Below are 25,558 nucleotides of genomic sequence, written 5' to 3'. Positions count from 1 at the left end.
AAACAAACAAATGACGGTTTTAGGGCGCTTTCTGTTCTAAACGATCAAGAAAATACTAAGAAATCTAACACGAAAACTACGTAAAGTTTTATCAAGAACTGTTAGTTACTATGCAGAGCAGATAAACACAAATAGAATCCCTTCCTTAGTGGAAGGTCGTAAACAAAATGCAAAATAAACGCTTTATACAAACAGTACTGTGCTGCTGCTGGTGCTCTCGCTCTCGCTGTCACAAGACAATGGGTAATTATGTCAAAAAACAGCATGTGGAGTAGGAACCACATGTACCTTCCTAAACGGCTGTGTCACATCCAACATGTCTTGCTTGCTTTCGTTGGCACAGGAAACAGTGCTAGTATTAGGGGCCTGCAACCTTGAATTATCCGATCAGGTAGCAGTTCACAAGACACCAGCTTTGAAAGGTACATCACTGGTATTCAATTTGTCCCATAATTTAGGAACTATTAGGGTGCACTATACCTCAGTGTCAGTTATGACACTCTGGTGTGATCTACATTACCATTTTTCATCATGTAGGAAAAGCCTTAAGAACTATTTCATGATTATTTACTGTTGTTTTAAAGGTTACTATGGCAGAATAACAACGGTTTACTACAGAATATGAAATTTGTCAAGAACTGTTGCAGCAAACAGCTGAAGATACAGATGACAAATGCAACAGTGTCACAAGTCATGTAGTGAAATGACTGATGTAATCTTATAAAATAATGATGATGATGATTATGATTATGATGATGATGATACGAAAGACACTGCTTCACTCTCCGATGACACTATGTCAGATTTTTCTACAGATAAAATTTTTCCACTAATGACATGGGAAACATTGAATTTGGGTGAGATTTTGAAACTATTTGGTAAGATAAGCCTGTTGTATGTTTCCACATATTCAATGAAAAACAATTATGCATCTTCCAGGACCTAAAGGGAGGGTGAAAGGCCTTGTCAAAGAGCATGAAATATTTCCGCTATTTACCACTGATGGAATAATTGACCTATTGGTGAAATAACCCAATGGAGAAATTGACTGTAAAGCAGAAAAGAAAAGTACATGTCAACACAATGGTGCACCAGGAAAATTGATTCAACAGAGATCAAAGCTGTTATAGGTCTGTTGTTCATGTCTGGGGTCCTAAAAATTCTGGATTGACCATAACAGAAATGTTTTCTAACATTTACAGCCCACTTTTGTTTCAGTGTATGATGAAAAAAATAGATTTTAATTTCTACGGAGTGCAGTACATTTTCATACAAGTACAAAGGTTCATAGAAAAGAAAGCGATAAATTTGCCGCATTCACGGAATTTTGGGATGTGTTTGGAATAGTACAGCCCTTCAGAATATGTCACTGTTGACGAGATCCTTTTGAGCTTTAGGGGCAGACTCCCTTTTCATACATATATAGCCTAAAACCAGATATGTATGGTCCCAAGGTAATTGCAATGATTTATTTTTGAGATGGGATTCCATTTGTTGGCAGAAACAATAGACACGAAAGTATCTTACTACTGCCAAAACAGTATGTTTTAAATCACACTGAGAGGAACCAACACAAATGTGATGACTGACAACTTGTTATGCTCCTGTGACTTAACTGAAAAATTAAATGAAAGAAAACTCACTTTACCCAGTACCTCCAGAAGAACCAAAAAGAGCTTCCTCCATCCATGGTAAACCCCAAAGGTTGTAATATGAATTATTTAAAATTTCTGTATGATGATCTGAAGATGCTCATTTCTGTCCTCATATCATTCGTGCATTTCACAGGCAAAATTGACCAAATCACCCAAAAAGCTGTCTTAGTTGAATTCTATAATCTGACTGAAGGGGGTTTGAATGTTTCCGAGACTTTACATCTTGCAAAGTCTGTCAAAATAATGGCATTTTAGATGCAGTCGCAGTAAATGCCTAAGTAATCTAAAAGCTAAATATGCTGCACAAAAATGAAAGCAACATCTGTAGGGTCGAGTTTTTGAATAAATTTTCTTTTGAATTGGTTACATCACACATGAAGAATAGGGTAACAAACTCTCACATTAGTAAAACATCAAGAGAAGAAATATGAAACACCCTAGGAATAGAAATGCCTGAAAATGCACAATCACTAACTCTTTCAACGTCAGCAAGGCCAGGAAAATGTTTCTTTTAAAGACTCAAAGAGGGAATTCGATGCAGCTTTGTGACACGAGTCCTGATATTTCACCTTGTGGCAGGAAGGTTAAGTTTTGAGGTTAAAATGTGTATCAAACAGACTATGGCCTATAGGAGTGCTATAAAACAGACTGGAAACCATACAGGAAAGACCTATACTCATGCTTATCTGAAGTCAGAACTTCAATAAGGAACCACGTAGATTTTGAGGAAATGGCAAACGCAGTGCCATCTGACATTAAGACCTCGTATTTAGAAAACTGCCCAGTTACCAAGAAGTGAACAGATATGAATGTGCCCTGATGGTACAACAATCTGGAAGAACAAATTAAGCAGGTAAGAAGACTTTTCAGCCTAGCAAGGCAGAAAGGAAAATGGGCGAAAATTCAGGAACCCCTTTTAAAATACAGTTTTGCATTTGTGGAAGGTACAGCTACTTGTGCTAGATTTTATAAAGTCCTTTTTAGTCCTCAAGACGCAATTCTCTCAATGAACTATGGCAGATAACACAGACCAGGAGTCAGTACCTGAGAGACATTGGTTTACAGGTAATCAAAGGGCAAACCGGGAATCTGCCACTGAATGTACTGATAAATAAATAAAATAAAAAAATATACAATGGGCTGTGGGAACTTATCAAGCAGTCAACTCATCTGGCCCAGATGGTATCTTTCCAGTTTTCATGTATTTTTAATGTCAGTCTAGCAGCAGGAATCGTTTCTAATGCTTGCAGGACAGTGAGGGTTGTTTTCATTATGATGCCGGGAAGAACTGATCATACCAAGACCAAGGATGTCAAATAGATCAGTCCGTCCTCCTTTATTCTGAAGATACTAGAAAAACTCGTGAACATGTACATCAGGAAGAGGAGGTTAACTGAGGTTCCTCTACATGTAAACCAACACGCATATCAGCCAGGTAAATTATGTGAAACAGCACAAACTTATTGGAAAGTTGTAAAAGCTCTACACTTTCAGGATATACAAGGTGTACAACTCTGCTTCCGCCATTTGCCGATAGGTGACAACAATAAGTAGCAGTCGAAAGAAACAGATCGCAGACGTCGGGCAGTTAGCTTGGACCTCGGTCAGCATAGCTCATTCAAACATTAGTTGATTTGGGTCTTCATCATAAAGTTGTTCTTGATTGAAAATGTCAGTTTACGAGCCTAATTCTCATTATTTGCAGGAGGTGTTAGTGTTTTGTTTCAATATGAAGAAAACAGCGGCTTAGTCTCATCAAATGCTCTCAAGTACATATGCTAAGGACACTATTAGTGAAATAACATGTCGTAGAGTGGTTTCAACACTTCAAGAAAGGTGATTTTAACGTCTTAGACCAGCGTAGTGGTGGAAGAGAGAATGTTTTCGAAGATGCAGAATTGGAGACATTGGTGAATGAAAACTTGCGTCAAACTCGAGAAGAATTGGCACAATTAGTGGGAGTGACACAGCCAGCCATTTCAAAACATTTCAAGGCTATGGGCATGATTCAGAAAGAAGGAACTTGGGTCCCGTGTGATGTGAAACCAAGAGTTATTGAACAGCATTTCTGTGTTTGTGAACAGTTGCTTCAGAGGCAAAAACAGAAGGGATTTCTGCATCACACTGTGACCGGGGACAAAAAATGGGTTCATTACGATAACCCTAAATGCAAAAAATTGTGGGGATATCCTGGCCATGCTTCCACGTCGACGGCCAAACCGAATATTGGTTGGTTGGTTGGCTGGTTTGTGGGGATTGAAGGGACCAGACTGCTACGGCCATCGGTCCCTTTTTACAAGACTTAAAAACACCCACACAGAATAAAAACGACAATGGAAAAGACGACAGATGACACAGGACAAGAAAGACTTAGACAGAGACCAGACAAAAGGAATTAAGATCACACTGTGTGTGGTGACAGTAGTGGCCGACCATAGAGACAAAAAAGGAAAAGCCAACCACCGAGAAACACACTAAAAACTCAGACTAAAATCGTAGGCCAAAGGCCAGAATCAATACAAAAAGGACAAACACTAAGATTAAGGGATAAAAGCCCCCTGCTCGAATAAAATGCAAAACTAAGCCTGACGTAGCAGTGTCATCTTTTAAAAGGGCAGGGAGCGTATCAGGCAGCGCAAACGTCTGCCTGAGCACAGCTAAAAGGGTACACTCTAACAAAATGTGAACCACCGTCAAAACGGATCTGCAGCGACAGAGAGGTGGGACCTCTCAGCGCAATAAGTGGCCGTGCGTCATCCATGTGTGCCCAATGCGCAGCCGGCAGAAGACAACAGACTTCTTGAGAGAGACCCGCAAGGAGGAGTGCCACACGCCAGTAGCCTCCTTGACACCCCGAAGTTTGTTTGGTGAAGGCAAGGCGCGCCATGCAGTGTCCCAAAGTTCAAAAACTTTGCAGCATAAGACAGCTCGCAAATCAGTCTCCGGGAGGTCAATGTCCAGAGTTGGATTACTGGTGGCCTGTTTGGCCAGGCTGTCAACATGTTCATTGCCGTGTATCCCAACATGGCCTGGGGTCCACACAAAGACCACAGAGCGGCCGCAACGGGCAAGAGTATGGAGGGACTCCTGGACAGCCATCACCAGACGAGAGCGAGGGAAGCACTGGTCGATCGCTACAGATAACGAAGGACTCACCTGAGCAGGAGTGGATATACTCTAGGGCACAAAAGAAGGCGACCAGCTCAGCAGTGAAAACACTGCAGCCAGCCGGCAATGAATGTCATTCGTAGTGGTCCCCTAGAGTCAGAGCATAACCAACATGACCAGCAACCATCAAACCGTCAGTGTAAACAACGCCAGAGCCCTGATACGTGGCAAGGATGGAAAGAAAGCGGCGGCGGAAGGTCTCCAGAGGGACTGAGTCCTTAGGGCCCTGTGCCAATTCGAGTCAAGGCAAGGGCGAGGCACACGCCACGGGGATGTATGCAGAGGGGCCCGGAAAGGATGTGGAAAACCCCCAAGCCGGGAGAGAAGCTCTCTGACACGGACCACGATCATACAACCTGACCGAGGCCGACGTTCTGGCAGATGAACAACTGACTGTGGGAACAGAAGACAATAATTAGGATGCCCAGGCAAGCTACAAACATGCGTAGCGTAAGTGGCCAGTAAACGTGGCCAGTAAACGTAACCACAGTGGAGGGACACCTGCCTCCACAAGTATGCTGTGCACAGGGCTGGTCCAGAAAGCAACAGTGGCAAGTTGAATCCCGCTGTGAAGGATTGGGTCCAGCACCCGCAACGCAGAAGGGGATGCTGAACCATAAGCCAGGCTCCCATAATCCAGACGGGACTTGATTAACACCTGGTAGAGCCGTAAGAGGGTAGAGCGGTCGGCGCCCCAGCTGGTGTGGCTCAAGCATCGCAGAGCATTAAGATGCAGCCAACACATCTGTTTAAGCTGCCGAATATGTGGGAGCCAAGTCAACCGGGCATCAAAAACCACACCCAAAAATCGATGTGTCTCCACCACAGCAAGAAGTTCGCCGGCAAGATAAAGCTGCAGCTCAGGGTGAACTGTTCGTTGCCGGCAGAAATGCATAACACAGGTCTTAGCAGCCGAAAACTGGAAGCCATGCGCTACAGCCCAAGACTGCGCCTTGCGGATAGCGCCCTGCAGCTGACGTTCAGCAGCTGCAATGCCAATGGAGCTATAGTAGAGGCAGAAGTCGTCAGCATACAAGAAAGCTGAGATAGACGATCCCACCGCCGCAGCGAGCCCATTAATCGCAATTAAAAACAGGCAGACACTTAGGACAGACCCCTGTGGTACCCTGTTCACCTGAACTCTGGAGGAACTATGGGAGGCCGAGACTTGCATTCAGAAGGTACAATGCGACAGAACATTTCGTAGGAAAATCGGCAGTGGACCCCGAAGACCCCAACCATGAAGTGTAGAGAGGATGTGATGGCGCCACGTCGTATCGTAAGCCTTCCGCATGTCAAAAAAGACAGCGACAAGGTGCTGACGGTGGGCAAAGGCCGTACGGATGGCTGACTCCAGGCTCACCAGAATGTCGGCGGCAGAACAGCCTTTACGGAACCCACCCTGAGACGGAGCCAGAAGGCCCCGAGACTCGAGTACCCAGCTCAACCTCCAGCTCACCATGTGTTCGAGCAACTTGCAAAGAATGTTGGTGAGGCTAATGGGGCGGTAGCTGTCCACCTCCAATGGGTTCTTGCCAGGCTTCAAAACAGGGATAACAATGCTTTCCCGCCATTGCGACGGAAAGTCACCCTCGACCCAGATACGGTTGTAAAGGTCGAGGAGGCGTTGCTGGCAGTCCACTGAGAGGTGTTTCAGCATCTGACAGTGGATGCGATCTGGCCCGGGAGCTGTATCAGGGTAAGCGGCTAGGGCACTGGGGAATTCCCACTCACTGAATGGAACATTGTAGGATGGCGGGTACAGAAGGAAAGGCTCCGACGTTCCATCTGCTCTTTAAGGGAGCGGAAGGCCAGTGGGTAATTCGCAGAAGCGGAACTCAGAGCAAAATGCGCTGCCAAGCTGTTTGCAATTACGTCGGAGTCAGTACAAACTGCCCCATTCAGTGAGAGGGCAGGGATGCTGACAGGGGTCCGATAGCCATAGAGGCACGTAATCTTGCCCCAAACCTGCGATGGAGAGATATGGCGCCCAATGGTGGAGACATACCATTCCCAGCACTCCTGCTTGCATTGGCGAATAAGGCAGTGGGCTCGTGCACGCAGCCGTTTATAGGCGATGAGGTGTTCTATGGAGGGATGTTACTTGTGATGCTGGAGCACCCGCCAGCGATCTTTAATAGCCTCAGCGATCTCAGGCGACCACCAAGGCACAGTCCTCCGCCAAGGGGACCCAGAAGAACAGGGAATGGCAGATTCTGCGGCAGTAACAATGCCGGTGGTGACCAAGTAAACCACCGCATCGATTGCTTCATTAGAAAGAGGCTCAATAGTGGCAAGGGTGCCCAGGGTGCCCAGAAGAGTGACACTGTGGCAGTGACAGAATGATCGGAAAGTGGTCACTACCACACAGGTCGTCATGCACACTCCATTGGACAGACGGGAAGAGTCTAGGGCTGCAGATCAAAAGGCCGATGGCGGAGTATGTGCCATGCGCCACACTGAAATGCCCTCATTTAGAATGGAACGGTCGAGCTGAGCCAATACATGCTCAATGGTGGCGCCTCAACCTGTTGCCACTGACCCAACCCACAGAGGGTTTGGGGCGTTGAAGTCGCCCAGTAACAAGAAAAAGGTGGCGGCAATTGGGCTATCAGCCCAGTGAGGACATGCTACGGGACATCACCATCAGGTGGAAGATACAGACTGCAGACAGTAACAGCCTGTGGCGTCCACACCCGAACAGCGACAGCCTCTAAAGGTGTTTGTAGAGGGACAGACTCGCTGTGAAGAGAGTGAAGGACATAGATGCAGATGCCACCAGATACCCTTTCATAAGCTGCCCAGTTCTTATAATAACCCCGATAGCCATGGAGGGTGGGGGTTCGCATTGCTGGAAACCAAGTTTCTTGAAAAGCAATGCAGAAAAAAGGGTAAAGGCTGAGAAGTTGTCAGAGCTCAGCAAGATGGTGGAAGAAACCGCTGCAGTTCCACAAGAGGATGTCATTTTCCATGGCTCAGAAAGGCGTGAAGGGACTGGGGAGGCAGATTATGCCGCTGGGTCACTTCCTGCCACCGATTCAATACCCAAGTGAGTGACATCCACTGTGTCCGAGGTGAGATCCAGGTCTTCAGCAGACGCCAGAATCTCAACCTCATCCTCAGACGGTGAGCTTGTAGGAAGCGGTGGGATGGGTGCCGCCGCTATCTCTTGATTCTTCGGAACCTCCTCCTTTTTCTGCTTCTCGCGCTGTGGGAGAGCTGCACTGGGTCAGTCTCAGGGACGGACGACGACCGTGAGGCCCTACAACCAGCGACTGGTAGTTGTTTCAGCCACTTGCGGGTGTCCGCTTTTTCGCTGGTCAGAACTTGCGAAGGGAGGTCCCCAAGGGACCCCTTCCTGGCGAGAGTAGCCGAAGAAGTCTTACGCTTCTCTAACTGGGAAGTGGGAACTGATGTCCCCGATGATTGGGAGGGGGGGGGGGGGGGGGGTGTTGCTCCTGAAGTAGATGGAGCAGGAGCAACAGGGAGTGAAGTGCCCCCCACAATCAAGGGGGCCGGTGGATTCTGACGTTGCAAGGAGCCAGCTCTACGTGACGACACGGGAGATGATGCTGCAGCAGCGCCATAGGTTGATGGCACTGGCACAGGATGTAGCCGCTCATATTTCCGCCTAGCTTCGGTGTAGGTCAGGCAGTCCAGGGTCTTATATTCCATTATCCTCCGTTCTTTCTGGAATATCCTACAGTCCGGCGAGCAGGGGGAATGGTGTTCTCCGCAGTTAACACAGATGGGAGGTGGGGCACATGGAGTATTGGGATGCGAAGGACGTCCACAATCTTGACACGTGATGCCGGAAGTACATCGGGACGACATATGCCCAAAACTTCCAGCATTTAATACACCGCATTGGAGGAGGGATATATGGTTTCACATCACAGCGGTAAACCATCACCTTGACCTTTTCGGGTAAGACGTCACCCTTGAAGGCCAAGATGAAGGCAGCGGTGGCTACGTGATTATCCCTCGGACCCCGATGGATGCGCCAGACAAAGTGAACACCTCGTAGTTCTAGGTTGGCGCGTAGTTCATCATCTGACTGCAGAAGAAGATCCCTGTGGAATATTATACCCTGGACCATGTTTAAACTCTTATGGGGCATGATGGTAACTGAAACATCCCCCAACTTGTCACAAGCGAGCAACCTCCGTGACGGGCAGAGGATGCTGCTTTGATTATAACTGACCCAGAGCGCATTTTGGACAAGCCCTCCACCTCCCCGAACTTGTCCTCTAAATGCTCCACAAAAAACTGAGGCTTGGTCGGCATAAATGATTTACAATCAACTCGCGTACAGACGAGGTACCGGGGTGAATAATCTCCACTGTCTTCTTTAGCCATACGTTCCTCACATGGAGTGGCCAGGGAGGAAATGATCTCGGATCATATTTCTTCCCGTTGAGGTTAGACCTCGATCGCTTAGAGACTGCTGGTGGAGGCCCACCAGCGAGAGATGACGTACCACGCTTCATTGCGGGTCATCCGCCCTGATGCCACCCACTCCGACCAGGGGCTCTCCCCATGGGTGCCACAAAGCCACAGCAAAGACCACCTGGCAGGATGGCCTTTGCCGGGAGTCCTGATGCCCCAGAGGGATAGGCATCTACTCCTTGGCATACGTGGGGAGATAGCAGCTCAGGCATCAGCAGTACGATTCCTGTGTAGTCAGGGGGCTACTACTAAGAGGGTACATGATGACCCCACCACAACGGACTGGCTACCGTGCTGGATCTCAGGTATCGAATATCCATGTGTATCACGAGGGCGAAGATGGAAGTGCACAATGGAGGGAATGTATGCTACCCGGAACACACTGCAGCTGATGTGGCCGGAAGCTCGGTGTAAGTCTAACTCCATGACAATATCGAGTGTGCCAGATCTTAGGGCAAGATGGATATAGAATGCACCACGTAAGGAGTCCTTCCCCAAATGGTACATACTAACGGGAAATTTTGAAATGGAGTGGTCAAACCCCTTAGGGTTCCATCACATTAAAGGCCGAAACAGTTGAGACTCCTTTTAGTCACCTCTTACGACAGGCAGGAATATCGCGGGCCTATTCTTACGCCAGAACCCGCAGGGGGGCAAACCGAATATTCACAGCACCAAAATCATGCTCTGCATTTGGTGGAACCAGCTCGGTGTTGTGTACTATAATGTGTTAAAATCAAATGAAACAATCACAGGTACTTGTTATCGAACGCAATAATGCGTCTGAGTTGAGCATTAAAAGACAAATGGCCGGAATACAGCAAGAGGCACGATAAAGTGATTTTGCAGCCTGACAATGCTCGACCCAACGTTGTGAAAGAGGTCAACACATACTTGGAAATGTTAAAATGGGAAGTCCTACCTCACCTGCCGTATTCTCCAGACATTGCTCCCTCTGACTATCACCTGTTTAGATCAATGGCACACGGCCTGGTTGACCAACACTTCTGATCTCATGAAGAAGTCACAAATTGGATTGATTCGTGGATCGCTCCAAAAGATGAACAATTTTTTTGATGCGGGATTCGTACACTGCCCAAAAGATGGGAGAAAGTAGTGGCCAGGGGTGGAAAATGTTCTGAATGATACATGCATAACCAATTTGTTAAATTAAAGCCTCAAATGTTGGGGGAAAACGGCAGAAGCAAAGCTGTACACCTTTTACCTCTCTACATCTTCCTGGACATCAAGAGGGCTTTAAGCAATATAACCTCCAAATCCATGGTTAGAACTATAGAAGAGCATGGCACTGGGACCACCATATGCAGGTGGATTAAGACCATGCTAAGTAGAAGAAAGGTAGACGCCACAATGATGAATGAGAAGATGGTTATCAACACCACCAGCTGGTTTCCACAGGGGGGGATCTTGCCCCACTACTATTGAACCTAGTGGTGAAAGAACTCATTAGAGTTAAATACTACAGGTTACTTTTTCCAAGGATACATAGATCATTTCGTCATAGTACTGCCTGGCAAATTTGCTAGTGTTGTTGGAACACAGCCACAATGTGCACAAAACACTGTGGAAAACTGGTGCAGGAAGCAGGCTATAAGGGTTGGTGCCAAGGGAACTGTTGTTGTGCCATCTACAAGGAAGCAAATTCAGCACACATATTGGAATGTCATGCTCTTCGATTATACTCTACCAGTAGAAGGGGCAATGAAACATCCAGGGATAATCCTGGTTGTGAAACTATCATAGATCTATCATATATGAAGGACATATGTTCCAGGGCAGAAAGTACTCTTATGAGAACTAGATGGGCCTGTGGTAAAAACTGGGATCCAATGTTGGAAGGAAGTAGAACAAAAGATGGCTGCTAAGGGGCTCAGCACGGTGCACAGATTGGTCTGCTCAGCCATAACTGGCAGAATAAGCAGCAAATCTGCTGATGGTATGGACACCATACTGGACATGACCCCATTACACCTTTGGATTACAATGGAGGCAGCAGCATGGACACACAGGTTAAAAACTGGAAGGAACTGAATTCCTTTAGGATATACAGAATCTCGCATTCATGCAGTGAGGGTATAGGAATGGTCAGAAAAATGCCGCATGACTATAAAATAAGTTCCAGCTGCTTCAGTAAACCATACATGTAACAATTGGAAAAAGGGGGCAGTGGAAGAATGAACCACGACAGCTTTCAGAAGACATGGTCTGGTTTACTGACTGGTCAAAAACAGATGAAGGTAGTGGGGCTGGAGTATACGGGGTACAGTCTAGAATAGAGAAAGCAGTCCCTAGGGAAGCTAGTATTCCAGGCGGAAATATCTGCTATATGAGTTTGCACGAATGAGAATTTGTATAAGTGCAACAAGGATCATAGCATTTACATTTATTCAGATAGCCAAGCAACTCTGGAATCTCTATCAGCCCCTGCAAAAACATCACTGCAAAATGCCATGAAGCCCTTGGAGACTACGAGAAAGGAACACGGTAAACATGGTGTGTGTGCCCCTAGTCACTCAGGAATTTGTGGCAATGAACAAGCTCAGACTGGCCAGGAGAGGCACAATAACTCCATTTATAGGACTGGAACCTGTCCCAACCATCATTAAGGCAATGGTAAAATCAAAACTATGTAGCTGGATCAAGCGACAGCATGTAGAATATTGGACTGCTGTCCAATATCAAAAACATTATGCTAATGATGCCGAAACCATGTTTCAAGCGAAATTCGCCAAAACCACGTTTCAAGAGAGAAGATCTCTTATCCGGAACTTGAACAGGAAACAGATTACACACATGGTAGGACTCGTGACTGGCCATGGGAACTTTAGGAAGCACCTACACAATGGTTATTGATGAAGAAGCCTCTAAGTGTAGACTAGTGCCAACTATGTGGTGAGGAGGATGAAACTGCACCATATCTAATCATCTAATGCAAAGCTCTGGACGTCAAAAGGCACGGAATATTTGGGTCGATAGAGCCTGAAGAAATGGTGTCTAATAAGGAACTAGTACATGGTCTCTTTCTACTTCTTAAGGTGCCAGCTGGATTTACTAAAACCACAGGGAACAAAACTGTGTAGCAATAAACTCAGTTTCGATGCAAGCAACAATGTTGTTTCTGTTTCCCTGCATAAGTCAAATCATCAAACCAACGACAATATCACCAATACCACAAATACAGGGTGATTCAAAAAGAATACCACAACTTTAAAAATGTGTATTTAATGAAAGAAACATAATATAACCTTCTGTTATACATCATTACAAAGAGTATTTAAAAAGGTTTTTTTTCACTCAAAAACAAGTTCAGAGATGTTCAATATGGCCCCCTCCAGACACTTGAGCAATATCAACCCGATACTCCAACTCGTTCCACACTCTCTGTAGCATATCAGGCGTAACAGTTTGGATAGCTGTTGTTATTTCTCATTTCAAATCATCAATGGTGGCTGGGAGAGGTGGCCGAAACGCCATATCCTTGACATACCCCCATAAGAAAAAATCGCAGGGGGTAATATCAGGGCTTCTTGGAGGCCAGTGATGAAGTGCTCTGTCACGGGCTGCCTGGCGGCCGATTCATCGCCTCGGGTAGTTGACGTTCAGGTTTCATAACTAACCTTTTTCGTAGGACTCCCCATACAGTTGATTGTGGAATTTGCAGCTCTCTGCTAGCTCTACGAGTCGATTTTCATGGGCTGCGAACAAATGCTTGCTGGATGCGTGCTACATTTTCATCACTCGTTCTCGGCCGTCCAGAACTTTTCCCTTTGCACAAACACCCATTCTCTGTAAACTGTTTATACCAACGTTTAATACACCACCTATCAGGAGGTTTAACACCATACTTCGTTCAAAATGCACGCTGAACAACTGTCGTCGATTCACTTCTGCCGTACTGAATAACACAAAAAGCTTTCTGTTGAGCGGTCGCCATCTTAGCATCAACTGACGCTGACGCCTAGTCAACAGTGCCTCAAGCGAACAAATGTACAACTAAATGAAACTTTATAGCTCCCTTAATTCGCCGACAGATAGTGCTTAGCTCTGCCTTTTGTCGTTGCAGAGTTTTAAATTCCTAAAGTTGTGGTATTCTTTTTGAATCACCCTGTATAAGCCATTGTGGCTGCAATTATGCATATGCTCACCACTGACGTGTAATTCTGTCAAATATCTACACTCATATCTCAGATAAGGTAAATCACCAGTCAAGAGGCTTCATGATCATAGCAACAAATGAAATACTGCACCTGCTGATAGATAGCGGACAAAAGCCACTCATCAAAATCAAATACGTAGAATATACTCCACAAGAATTATAGCTGTTATCAGGTTGTATTGCCAACTCACAACCATGCTGTCACCTTCTCAGTTATTCTCAACCTCAGGCTATATTATAATCAGTATATCACCACAGCTAAGGTTTTGTATTCACATTTGTTGGATTCAGCATCTCATCTCACAACAAACTGCCATCTTCTAACATATGCTACCCCTTAGGTGTACTACAGATAGGTTTGCGATCACAATCTACATTCCAAAAAAATAATGTAGAAGCAAAGTAAATATTTTTAGCATTCTGTTCTATTTCTGTTTGGCAAATATGACATTACATGGCACAACATCAACATATCAGGCTGCTGTCTGGTACTGGTAGATTTAGGTAACTCATCAGTAGGTTTCAGGCAATATGACTGGCTACCTAGAATTGTAACAGCAGATCGACAGGCTAAAAATCAGAATGTCATATGTTAAATCCAAAATTATGTTTGTGAACATCCACGACACCCAATATCATCTCCTCACTACAGAGGGCTACCATCCCAGACCAATCCATCTGCTAACTGCATGTCACAGTGTGCATACAGTAGCAAAAGTACAGAACTATAACTATTATATTCAACGTCTTTTTTTTTTTTTTTTTTTTTTTTTAAATTAAGTAGAAACAAGTTGCCTGGAATGCTGAATTACAGTCCGTGTCTGTAAATGGTGCACCATAAACATCATGGTAATGAGAGAGAGAACACAAATCTGGAGCAATAGTGCCTTGATGAACTTGGCAATAGTATGCCACGACAAAAACAGCCATGCATCAATGCAAGAGGACATATTACAGGGTATCAGAGGCACCATTGTGTGCAGCAATCTGGGCCACCACCTCTGAAGTTCTCACTGCATGGTGGTACAACATGCAATGTGTGGTTTTCATGAGCAATAAAAAGGGCAGAAATGATGTTTATGTTGATCTCTATTCCAATTTTCTGTACAGGTTCCGGAACTCTCGGAACCGAGGTGATGCAAAACTTTTTTTGATGTGTGTATTTTTTCATGTTTAAATCCGAAGAGCCATCAGAAAGAGAATTACATCCACTGCTGTATGATAATACATGCCCAATATGAAATTCAGTTATAAGAAATTTTTGGCTAGTACTGTCTCTCTAATGACAACGATGTTTACTGTGCACCATTTATACAGGGTGGAGAAAAACTGTGCCACCAAATTTTAACCCTGGATGGTTGATGCCAGTAGGAACCAAAATTACTAATGTTGTACAGATTGACAATGCACAGTTTTTAAACTACGGAAACTTGGCACAATGCACTCCGATTGGCGGTGGGATTGCCCTGTTGCCAGATGCTCTAGGCAACACATGACCACAAATGCTTCGCCTGCCGGAGATCACGATGTGTCCAAGGCAGCCCGCACGCTCTGTGGTAGTGCACCAGCCTTCCACTCTGGGGGCAAATCTGGTGGGGTCCTGACACATCCATTGTAGTTTCATAATAAGACATACCACGAATAAACCAGTCAACAGCTGTTAGTTCGCATACAGGAAGTCTTTTACAAATTGTATCGGCCCTGAAAAGGGCCTTTTTTGTAGTTAGGTCATTGTTTAGTTAAAGCAGGTGCTCAAACTGACAACCCTCTGACATGACACAAGCTTGGTAACATCAAACGGTGTTTTGCTGAACTCCTTCAAAGATTCCTGGCATTGCCCTGATGTGACTAGCGGCATGATAAACGCAATCCATTAATTCCTCTTCATTTATAGGTGGTTTGCATCCGGGTGGGTGAACTAGAACCTTGAAGAATCTGCAAGGGAAAAAGTCCTGTGGCATGAGGTCTGGTGATCGCAGGGGCCACGCCCTGCAAGCACCTTTGCCAATTACCTGACCGTTGAAGAGTTCATTTAAATATCCACGAACAGCATGACTGTTATGTGCGGGCGCTATATTGTGCTGTAACCACATGCATAGCCATATATCCATCGGAACATCTTCCAGCAGCCCAGGTAGAGTTTCTTGCAAAAAGTGAATGTAATTTGCCCTGGTAAGTCGAGGAGGTAGTTGGACCAGTCCAATCAGATGGACACCCACAATGCCTGCCAAAATGTTGAGCAAAAATCGTTCCTGGTGTCTGTAGACATACGTGATGTGAGGATTTCCCCTTGCCGAGGAATAAACGTTACGAGTGTTGTAAAGGCCATCCAGATGACAGCTGCACTCACCGGCAAACAACACAATGGCAGGGAAGTTGGGATCTCTTGCAACATATCACAGAAACCACCAGCAAAACCCTAGCCTCTGTTCATAGTCAGCCACAGGATTTAGGTCTTTGACAGGGTAGAAACTAAATAGATGCTGGCCGTCGTCCCTCAAAACCTCCCAGACTAACCAATGAGTGACCCCCCATGTGTCCAACTGCTCGGGTACTTGTTGTAGGTGCTTCCTTGAAGTGCTCGAGAACAGCCTCTTCAAATGCAGGATCCCATTGCGTTCAAAGTCTTCCAGCATCACCACAACACCCCGCTAACAAACCTGTTTCGCCAAGTCACCGGTGAATTGCTGTAAACATTTGCGGGTGTGGGTGGTGTCTTGCTGGATACCGTTCCTCATACAACCGTCGAGCTTCAGGTGCATTACTGTCGGCTAGTCCATAAACAAAAACCATACCTCGTTGTTCTTCAAAAGAATACTCTGCTACCATGCTTACTGTATGACTAAATCGCAGGTGACGTGTGCATGCTCCGAAGAAAAGCTAATGTGTGAATACCTCTGACATGAGGTAGAGACAAACAGCAAGACCTATTTGACACGTGCATATCACATTGGGGCAGTGATGGGGGCGAGGGACGTTTGTATGTGTGAACCAACAACCATAGCGCTGCCCGTCAACCGACAAACAGCAACAGGGCAATCCCACAGCCAATCGGAGCGCATAGTTTCCATAGTTTAAAAATGGTGCATTGTTGACCTACACAATATTAATAATTTTGGTTCCTACTGGCATCAGCTATCGAGGGTTAAAATTTCACGACACAATATTTCTCCACTCAGTAAACATGGACTGTGACTCATTTTGTTTCTGTTCTTTTGCTGTGCACACTGTGATATGCAATTAGCTTTTTTCCTCTGTAGTGACGAAATGATATTGGGTGTTGTGGTTGTTCACAAATGTAAAACTGGATCTGAATATGACATTCTGATTTCCAGCCTGTCTATCTGCTGCTACAATTCACACAAATAACATATTTAATCACAAATACTTGATATCAATTCATTTATTCATGGGTAAATATCTTATTTGCATGAACTGGAACCAAGGAAACTTCAGAAAGCAAATGAAATCAATTGCATGCACGTGTGCACCCCCACCCCCCTACACACACACACACACACACACACACACACACACACACACACACACACACACACACTCTCTCTCTCTCTCTCTCTCTCTCTCTCTCTCTCTCTGCCAGAAGATGGTGGTTACGAAACTCATTGAAACGCTGCGACAAGACAAAGCCACCACTCGGATGATAACCCAAGAAGAATTCATCAGAAGAATGTTGTGTGTTTAGGGTGGGTGGCGGGGTATTACTGTGAGGAGGATGTATAACTTCAGAGCACGACAAGTGGTGATCAAAACCCTGTCGAAGAATGTGACTCCTAAAACACACAAACCAAACCACTCAAGACTCCCCTTGTGGCTGAATACTGCAACATCACAGAGAGAATCTTGGACCTTGTGGGCCAACACACTCAGCCTATTACCAGTAACCTATCCCCCTATTAAAAACACACTAATCATTTTATCTGTCTCCTCCCCACAATTCCTGTATCTGAAAGACCTAGCATCCTGCCTGTTACTGTTGATGCCACTTCTCTTTACACTTCCTGGTCACCAGGACCAACCATATCCTTTCCTGTAACTGCTTCCCTTTTAAGGTACCACTAACAAGCAACTCCGTGGAACAACCATGGGCACTTGCATGTTGCAAAACTGTGCCAAAATACTAGTATGCCACATAGAGAAATTCTTCCTAGCCACCCACAATCCAAAATTTCCAGGTTGAGGTTCTTTGGCGACATCATCTTGATCAAGACTATGAGTGAGGACATCCTATGCACAATCATTCAGATTCTCAACACCTTCTCTTGCATTTTGTTCAACTGGTCCTCCTCAAACCCAACAAGCCACCCTCCTCGGTGTCAGTCTCCACCTCACATACGGCTCATTCAGTACCCCGAGCACATCAAACCTGTCAACCAACAACACCTCCATTTCAACAACTGCCACATATTCCACATTGATAAGTCCCTTCCAACAGTCCGACTACAAGTGGTCATCACATCTGCAGTGAATAAATGCTGAGGGTCTGACTGAGGCCTTGGCAGATGGAAATTACACTCTCCATCTTGTCCCTTTCTCACATGTCAGCTATGATTCTCCAGATACCCAGTGACTGGCCACAAAGGACAGGAACAAGTGAATTATGCTCTCTGCCCTGAAATGACAACTGTCCTCCCCACTCCTCCCACAGTGGAATTCCACTGCCCACCCAACCCAAGCAGTATCCCTGTCCATTCATTCCTGTTTTGCCCTTGCTTCCAACCCCTTGCCTTATTCCTCATGTCCTTGTAAAAGACCTAGTTGTAAAACCTGACCCATACATCCATCTACTACCAGCTACTCTAGTCCAAACACAGGAATTTCCTACCCTCTCAAAGACAGAGCCACCTTTGAAAGCAGCCATGTAATCTGCCAACTTAGCTGCAACCATTACACAGCATTCTGTGTGTGCATAACCACTAAGAAGCTGTCCATATGAATGGCCACTGCAAACTGTAGCCAGAGACAGCTGGCCCACCCACTTGCTGAGCATGTCACACAACACCAAGTTCACTTGGCTGCTTCACAGCCCATGTCATGTGGATTCTTCCCACCAACACTAGCTTTTCTGAACTGTGTTGGTGGGAACTTTCCCTGCAACATATCCTTCACTCTCATACACCCTATGGCTTCACTCTTTGTTAGTCACAGTGCTCCTCCCACCTCTATCCCCTTGCATTCTCCCACTTCAGCCTTGCACACACCATATATCACCTGCATAGGTATTTCCCTTCCTCTGCCTCTCTTCTATCCCTGCCCTTCTATCCCAGAATAGGCTCCTGATGCCGCACCTAACAAACCACCATTCAATCTCAACCATGACCTACACACTCCCACAGGGAGCACATCATCTTCCCTCTCCTCTATTCTGCTATCCCTCCCCTTCCCCATCACACACCTCTTCTGTAACACCAACAGCCACCCAACCAAGACTGCTACACACCCAAGCAGCTGGGCTACAGTGCCTGGAGAGGATAGTGGCCATGTGTGAGCAAGTTCCACATGAGTGAATGCCAGTGTCTCTTCCTTCATATACAAAGTGAGCTATTTTTGTGTGAGTGCAGTATTATTTGAATTATCACCATGTTATTTATTAATGGCAAAATAACTAATTTTGCATACTTTCACTGAAGAAACTGCATAAAGGTGGGAATTTAAGGAGATTGGAGCTGGATAAACTGACAGAACCAGAGGTTGCAGACAGTTTCAGGGAGAGCATTAGGGAAAGATTGAGAGGAATGGGGGAAATAAATATAGTAGAAGAAGAATGGGTAGCTTTGAGGGATGAAATAGTGAAGGCAGCAGAGGATCAAGTAGGTAAAAAGATGAGGGCTAGTAGAAATCCTTGGGTAACAGACGATAAGTTGAATTTAATTGGTGAAAGGAGGAAGTATAATAATGCAGTAAATGAAGCAGGCAGAAAGGAATACAAACATCTCAAAAATGAGATCAACATGAAGCGCAAAATGGCTAAGCAGGGATGGCTAGAGGACAAATGTAAGGATGTAGAGGCATATCTCACTAGGGGTAAGATAGATACTGCCTACATGAAAATTAAAGAGACCTTTGGAGAAAAGAGAACCACTTGTATGAATGTCAAGAGCTCAGCTGGAAACCCAATTCTAAGCAAGGAAGAGAAAGCAGAAAGGTGGAAGGAATATATAGAGGGTCTATACAAGGGCAATGTACTTGAAGACAATATTATGGAAATGGAAGAGGATGTAGATGAAGATGAAATGGGAGATATGATACTGCGTGAGGTGTTTGACAGAGCACTGAAAGACCTAAGGCCCCGGGAGTAGACAACATTCCATTAGAACTACTGATAGCCTTGGGAGAGCCAGCCCTGACAAAACTACGTTTCTAGCATTTATAGACTTAGAGAAAGCCTTTGACAATGTTGACTGGAATACTCTCTTTCAAATTCTGAAGGTGGCAGAGGTAAAATACAGGGAGAGAACGGCTATTTACAATTTGTACAGAAACCAGACGGCAGTTACAAGAGTTGAGGGGCATGAAACGGAAGCAGTGGTTGGGAAGGGAGTAAGACAGGGTTGTAGCCTATCCCCGATGTTATTCAATCTGTATATTGAGCAAGCAGTAAAGGAAACAAAAGAAAAATTCAGAGTAGGAATTAAAATCCATGGAGAAGAAGTAAAACTTTGAGGTTCGCCAATGACATTGTAATTCTGTCAGAGACAGCAAAGGACTTGGAAGAGAAGTTGAACGGAATGGATAGTGTCCTAAAAGGAGGGTATAAGATGAACATCAACTAAAGCAAAACAAGGATAATGGAATGTAGTCGAATTAAGTCGGGTGATGCTGAGGGAATTAGATTAGGAAATGAGACACTTAAAGTAGTAAAGGAGTTTTGCTATTTGGGGAGCAAAATAACTGATGATGGTCAAAGTAGAGAGGATATAAAATGTAGACTGGCAATGGCAAAAGGAAATCGTTTCTGAAGAAGAGAAATTTGTCAACATCGAGTACAGATTTAAGTGTGAGGAAGTCGTTCCTGTTAGTATTTGTATGAAGTGTGGCCATGTATTGAAGTGAAACATGGATGATAAATAGTTTGGGCAAGAAGAGAATAGACGCTTTCAAAATGTGGTGCTACAGAAGAATGCTGAAGATTAGATGGGTAGATCACATAACTAATGAGGAGGTATTGAATAGAATTGGGGAGAAGAGGAGCTTGTGGCACAACTTGACTAGAAGAAGGGATCGGTTGGTAGGACATGTTCTGAGGCATCAAGGGATCCCCAATTTAGTATTGGAGGGCAGCATGGAGGGTAAAAATCATAGAGGGAGACCAAGAGATGAATACACTAAGCAGATTCAGAAGGATGTAGGTTGCAGTAGGTACTGGGAGATGAAGAAGCTTGCACAAGATAGAGTAGCATGGAGACCTGCATCAAACCAGTCTCTGGACTGAAGACCACAACAACAACAACAACAACTTTCACATTCACTGTAATGATATTCAAATTTCACTCTGTCATATACTACTAAATGTGCATTGGCGAGCCAATTCACCCGATTCCTAATGTTTTCCTTAGTCTGGCAACATGTAAGTTCTCATTTTCCAAACTTTCTTTTTTGTAGGAAGTTTTCGAAGGAGGATTTAGTAATGCGGGTCAACAGAAACATCCGATCTCACGCATTGGCTTTGACCCGTGACGTAAGGGTGTTGTGGTGTGTGACGTCATTACGGCGCGGAGTTTGGCTTGTGAGTGTGGCGTGTTTGTAGATGTTGCCTCGTTGACGTTACCTTAGTGGGAGTTTTAGGGCCTGTAATATATAGTTTACCTTTTTACTGTACTTTTTGTTTTAACGTCGTCTATGAGGCTTTTATCAGTTTGCCATTAGATTGTTCAATCTTTATGGTCTATATGTGTTGTCGCTACTCGTTATGTCTAATGAATCAATATTGTTTTTTTCTTTTTTTTTTGTTTGTTTCTTTTTTTATCTTTTGTCTTTTGATTGACCTACACATTGATCTGTAGCGTAGCCCTGAATACGAGGTTAGGTTGGAAGTTTTTTTTTTTGGCGGGGGGGGGGGGGGGGGGGGGGGGGGGGAAGTCGGGGGGGGGGGGGTCGCAGCCCCCCCCTGCCTGGCCTTGAGTACAACTTGTTTATTATTATCTTTGTTTGCTATCAATGTTAGCAGATTGTTCTTGTGAAACCTTTGTGTGTGTTGTTTTTCTATGCGTTTTCGTCTTTGTGATACGTATGCAACGTTTTTATATCCGCCATATTGGAATTGTCGTTTATGGTCGTTTCCGCCATATTTGTGACGTCATGGGTCAAAGCCGACGGGTTGGATCGGACGCTTCCGTATTTCCAGTATTGTTTCCCATGATGTCCTCTCACACCCATCACTTACAAAACTGTAAGTATCCTAATCAATAGTTGGATTATGAAAGTCTCCCTCAATGTCGGCAGTATGACTGGGGAACATACATAATAATGGAGAGAGATTTCCTTGAAAGCTTTTGCTTACAAAAATTCCATTACAAGTTGATGCTCATCCTGATATTGAGTCTTGCATGCAGATTAAGTTTCTGTCTCAGAGGATTTGAGTTTCCTCTCTATTATGACAAATATACCACCTCCATGTCCCATCAGCCAAACTGTTTGACATGCACTGGATCTAATGGAAGTACGTTGGAGTAATTTTGCAGACGTTAGAAGACTTGTATGAGGTAAACTAGCACAGGGAGCTAAATCAGGTATGTCTTTGGCCTATTGACTACAACCACATCACCACCATTGAGGTCTGTAGTGGAAAAAAATAAAGCCCCTTAGTCTTCTACATTATCTCTAAGAAATTGAAATACATTTTTTGTAAAAAATGGTATCATAGTATTTACTGAGAATATTTCTTCAAGACTATGCAAACAATTAGCTAGTAACTGAGGTTTCATTTGACACTGTAAAGATCATTGAGATTTTGAAGTGTTGCCATATTTGATTAGCTTAGTGATAAAAAACCAGCAGCAGAAGTGTTAGTCATTTGTTTACAGGAATGGTGTGTGACGTGACAACAGGTGTCAGTCCAAGGACAGAAAAGGTAAGTACTGTAGTAAAAATAGTCTATCTTACTCAGGAAACTGAAGAAACTAAATGTATTTCTACAGCTGTAGTACACATAACAGAAAATGATTTGGAATTCACAAATTTTGAATGGACACAATGGAAACCTATTACTGTGATCATAGTACAAGATGTCCAGGCTAGAGGTATTCACAAATAAATTCTTATAACGAAAGAACTCAACATTTTATGTTGTTGTGTAAACACACAATCTATAGGGACACTTCCAAGATCTGATCCTCATGATTTCATGGGCACCACCACTAATCCACATGCACACCAGTGGTAGGGCATACCTGTCCGACATGTTTGCAAACTAGCCAGTTCCACAAATGTCTCCAGACATCATATTCCAGAAAAATTTTGGACCCCCCCCCACATTCATGAGGATGTTACCAGATTTGTCCACAAGACGTTTCTTGAGCACTGGATCAGAAAGGGGGGGGGGAGGAGGTTGTCCTATTGCCTGCCCCTCTTGGTCTGACACACTATTTTATTTAGTGAATGGAGGTACATCTAGGGCACTGTTTACAGAACAAGGGTTCTATGATCTGGTAGACTTAAGACAACAGACCTACACTGCAGTACTGACCATGACACAAGCAATGCTTATGAATATGTGGCAAGAAGTGGAGTACCTTTTTTGATACCTGTCAAACTACAAACAAGCCCAACATTGAACTGTACCAACAAGCATAAAAATGTTTGAGCTCTTGTGTACTGTGCTGGAAAAATAAACTTATAAGGCTTAATAGGTACTGAAACATAGAATGTGCTTTTGTATACCTCTAGCCTAGACACCTTACATAAGGAATGGGCAAATTGCTACACATATGAACCTGGACACCTTGTATAAGTAAAGGTCAAATTGCTATCCATATGAATAGTGGAATAAACTCCCAAGCTAAGCCAAGTCACTGGTATGCTACAGAACTGTTCGTTACCAGAACCTACATTTAAAAAAATTAAAGCAAAATAAATAGTCTGTATTGTGTTCTATCTGCATGCCTGACGTCGGGAGTCAAAGGTCCGACGTCTGGTATCGGAAGGCTCAGTATTAATCACTATGTCACAGAAAAGACGCGACTTCTGTTTATAATACTATTTAAAACAAACGGATTAAATCTTTGGAATGAATCTTTCAGTCTACATAGTTGTTTCGCAAGTTGCCGAACTGTTAAACATTGTGCCCTTGCATTTACTGACCAACTGCGTTATACACGCCATGACTACGGACTCATCCAAGAATGGATATTGCGGAAGGGTATAAGGCTCCATCTCACTTTCACGTTACTTTCATATGCTAAATTCAATTAATTGTTATTTACTTTGAAATCAGGTAAGTTATTTATCCATGCGTTTGTTATCCCTGCCCTGGTTATTAGTGACCTCTATATCAAACACTTAATACTCACATGTTAGCTTCTGCAGTAGGAATGTTTGCTAGACAGTTCTCCTTCTTGAAGTATGTAATGGGTAAAGTAATGTTTCGTTTCCTTCTTCAGAATGAGTGGTCCTCATGATATTCTGATAACAGCTATACAGGCTTTCATGAAGCCAACAATATACTTTGATGTCCAAAGTGTCACAGCTTATTAATACGACGACTTGACATGATGATTCACTCTGTCCACCGTTCACTTGAAGAGGTGAAGGAACGTTCGAAAAACTTCTCTCCGCGGCTTAACGCAATATATTCAACACTGGATGCTTTAGTAAACCACTACACCTACAACTGTAGCTAAGTATGTCATAACGTGCAGAACTGCAAGGTCTTCAGTGGGTAAAACCACATTAAAGAAAATACAGTTTATACAGCACAATTGAAAAACTATCGTCACAACACTCTACTCTCGCCCAACCTTCCAAAACAAATTTAGTTAATCCTTCACCCTCCCCGGCGAAAATTTGCATATATCGATAGTGCTGTTTTTGTCAATGTCATTATCGACACATCACTGCAACTTTCGTCAAACGTCAGAGATTATCAATTATAGACATAAAAATTCAAAAACTGAATGTAACTAACAAAAAGCTAGCTTACAATAAGAATGAGGAAGTAAGAGAGGAGTATACAATTCCTGTAAGTACAAACGGTGGACTGAGACATTCTCGATCGACGTAAGTATAGCCAGTGACACGACCCTCGAAAATTAGTTCTTACTAAATATTTTACAAAACATGTGCAAGTAGTTATAAGTGAGTGTATACTGATTCAATATTTTCTGCAGTATATAATGTTACCAGCACATACAACCAGGTAACAAAATCATTTAGACAAAATCTATGTATCTTATTAGCATCAGGTAGACAGGATATGTGACGTACTTTGCGCACATAAGCATCCGATTTGTATGTCTGTGGGTTACTTTAAACTTGAAAATGTGAGAACAATTTTTTTAATACGCTGATATTTAGGCTGAGATATGTAGTCAGTGTCTTAGTAGAGACAATATCAATTTTGCTACAATGAAATCAATTAATTAGGAGATGAGTTAAATCAGTCTAAAGGAAACTGTACAAATATCACACTGAAAGTCAATATCTTCCTACAAAATGTCATAAAAACGAAATAGACCAATTCTTCAACAGCCTAAAATACACGTCACTTGTTCGAAACATGAAAGAACGAATAAAATAAGTATTAAACTAGAGTCACCAGACAGAAACGAACACAACGTTTTTGGGTCATCCTTCAGACAACTTTAAGAAATTATGAATGTCACACTCACCTAAAAAATACACAAAAAGCAGTATGCAGAATATATGGTTCAAGAAAAGGGGAGAGGCTATGAAAACTCAATACTGAATGACATTTGGATAGAAACAAGAGGTCAAATACCTTCTGCTATGTAGGAGTTCTGGGACCTTCAACACCGCACAATATTTTAATGTGTCGTCCTGCCATTACAATGTGTGATTGACACTGTCTCGGGCTCGAAATTTGCATGTGGTTTTGTAATGATAGATTTAGGAGAGATCAAGTCTGATACCAGCA

The 25,558-nt window shown here is 43.9% G+C and overlaps 1 protein-coding gene across 2 annotated transcripts in view; it reads right to left on the bottom strand.

The window, feature by feature from the left end:
* LOC126190838 (mitochondrial Rho GTPase) overlaps nt 1-24,469 on the bottom strand; it is a 192,069-nt gene extending 167,600 nt beyond the window's left edge. For both annotated transcript variants that reach the window (XM_049931420.1, XM_049931428.1), the window contains exon 1: nt 23,976-24,469. In XM_049931420.1, coding sequence (XP_049787377.1) covers nt 23,976-23,977 — 2 coding nt within the window. In that variant the 5' untranslated portion in view covers nt 23,978-24,469. The remainder of the gene's footprint in view (nt 1-23,975) is intronic.
* Nucleotides 24,470-25,558: the final 1,089 nt, after the last annotated feature.

The sequence above is a fragment of the Schistocerca cancellata genome, chromosome 1 (assembly GCF_023864275.1).
Source record: "Schistocerca cancellata isolate TAMUIC-IGC-003103 chromosome 1, iqSchCanc2.1, whole genome shotgun sequence".
NCBI lineage: Eukaryota > Metazoa > Arthropoda > Insecta > Orthoptera > Acrididae > Schistocerca > Schistocerca cancellata.
This window is presented reverse-complemented; position numbering and strand designations above follow the sequence as displayed.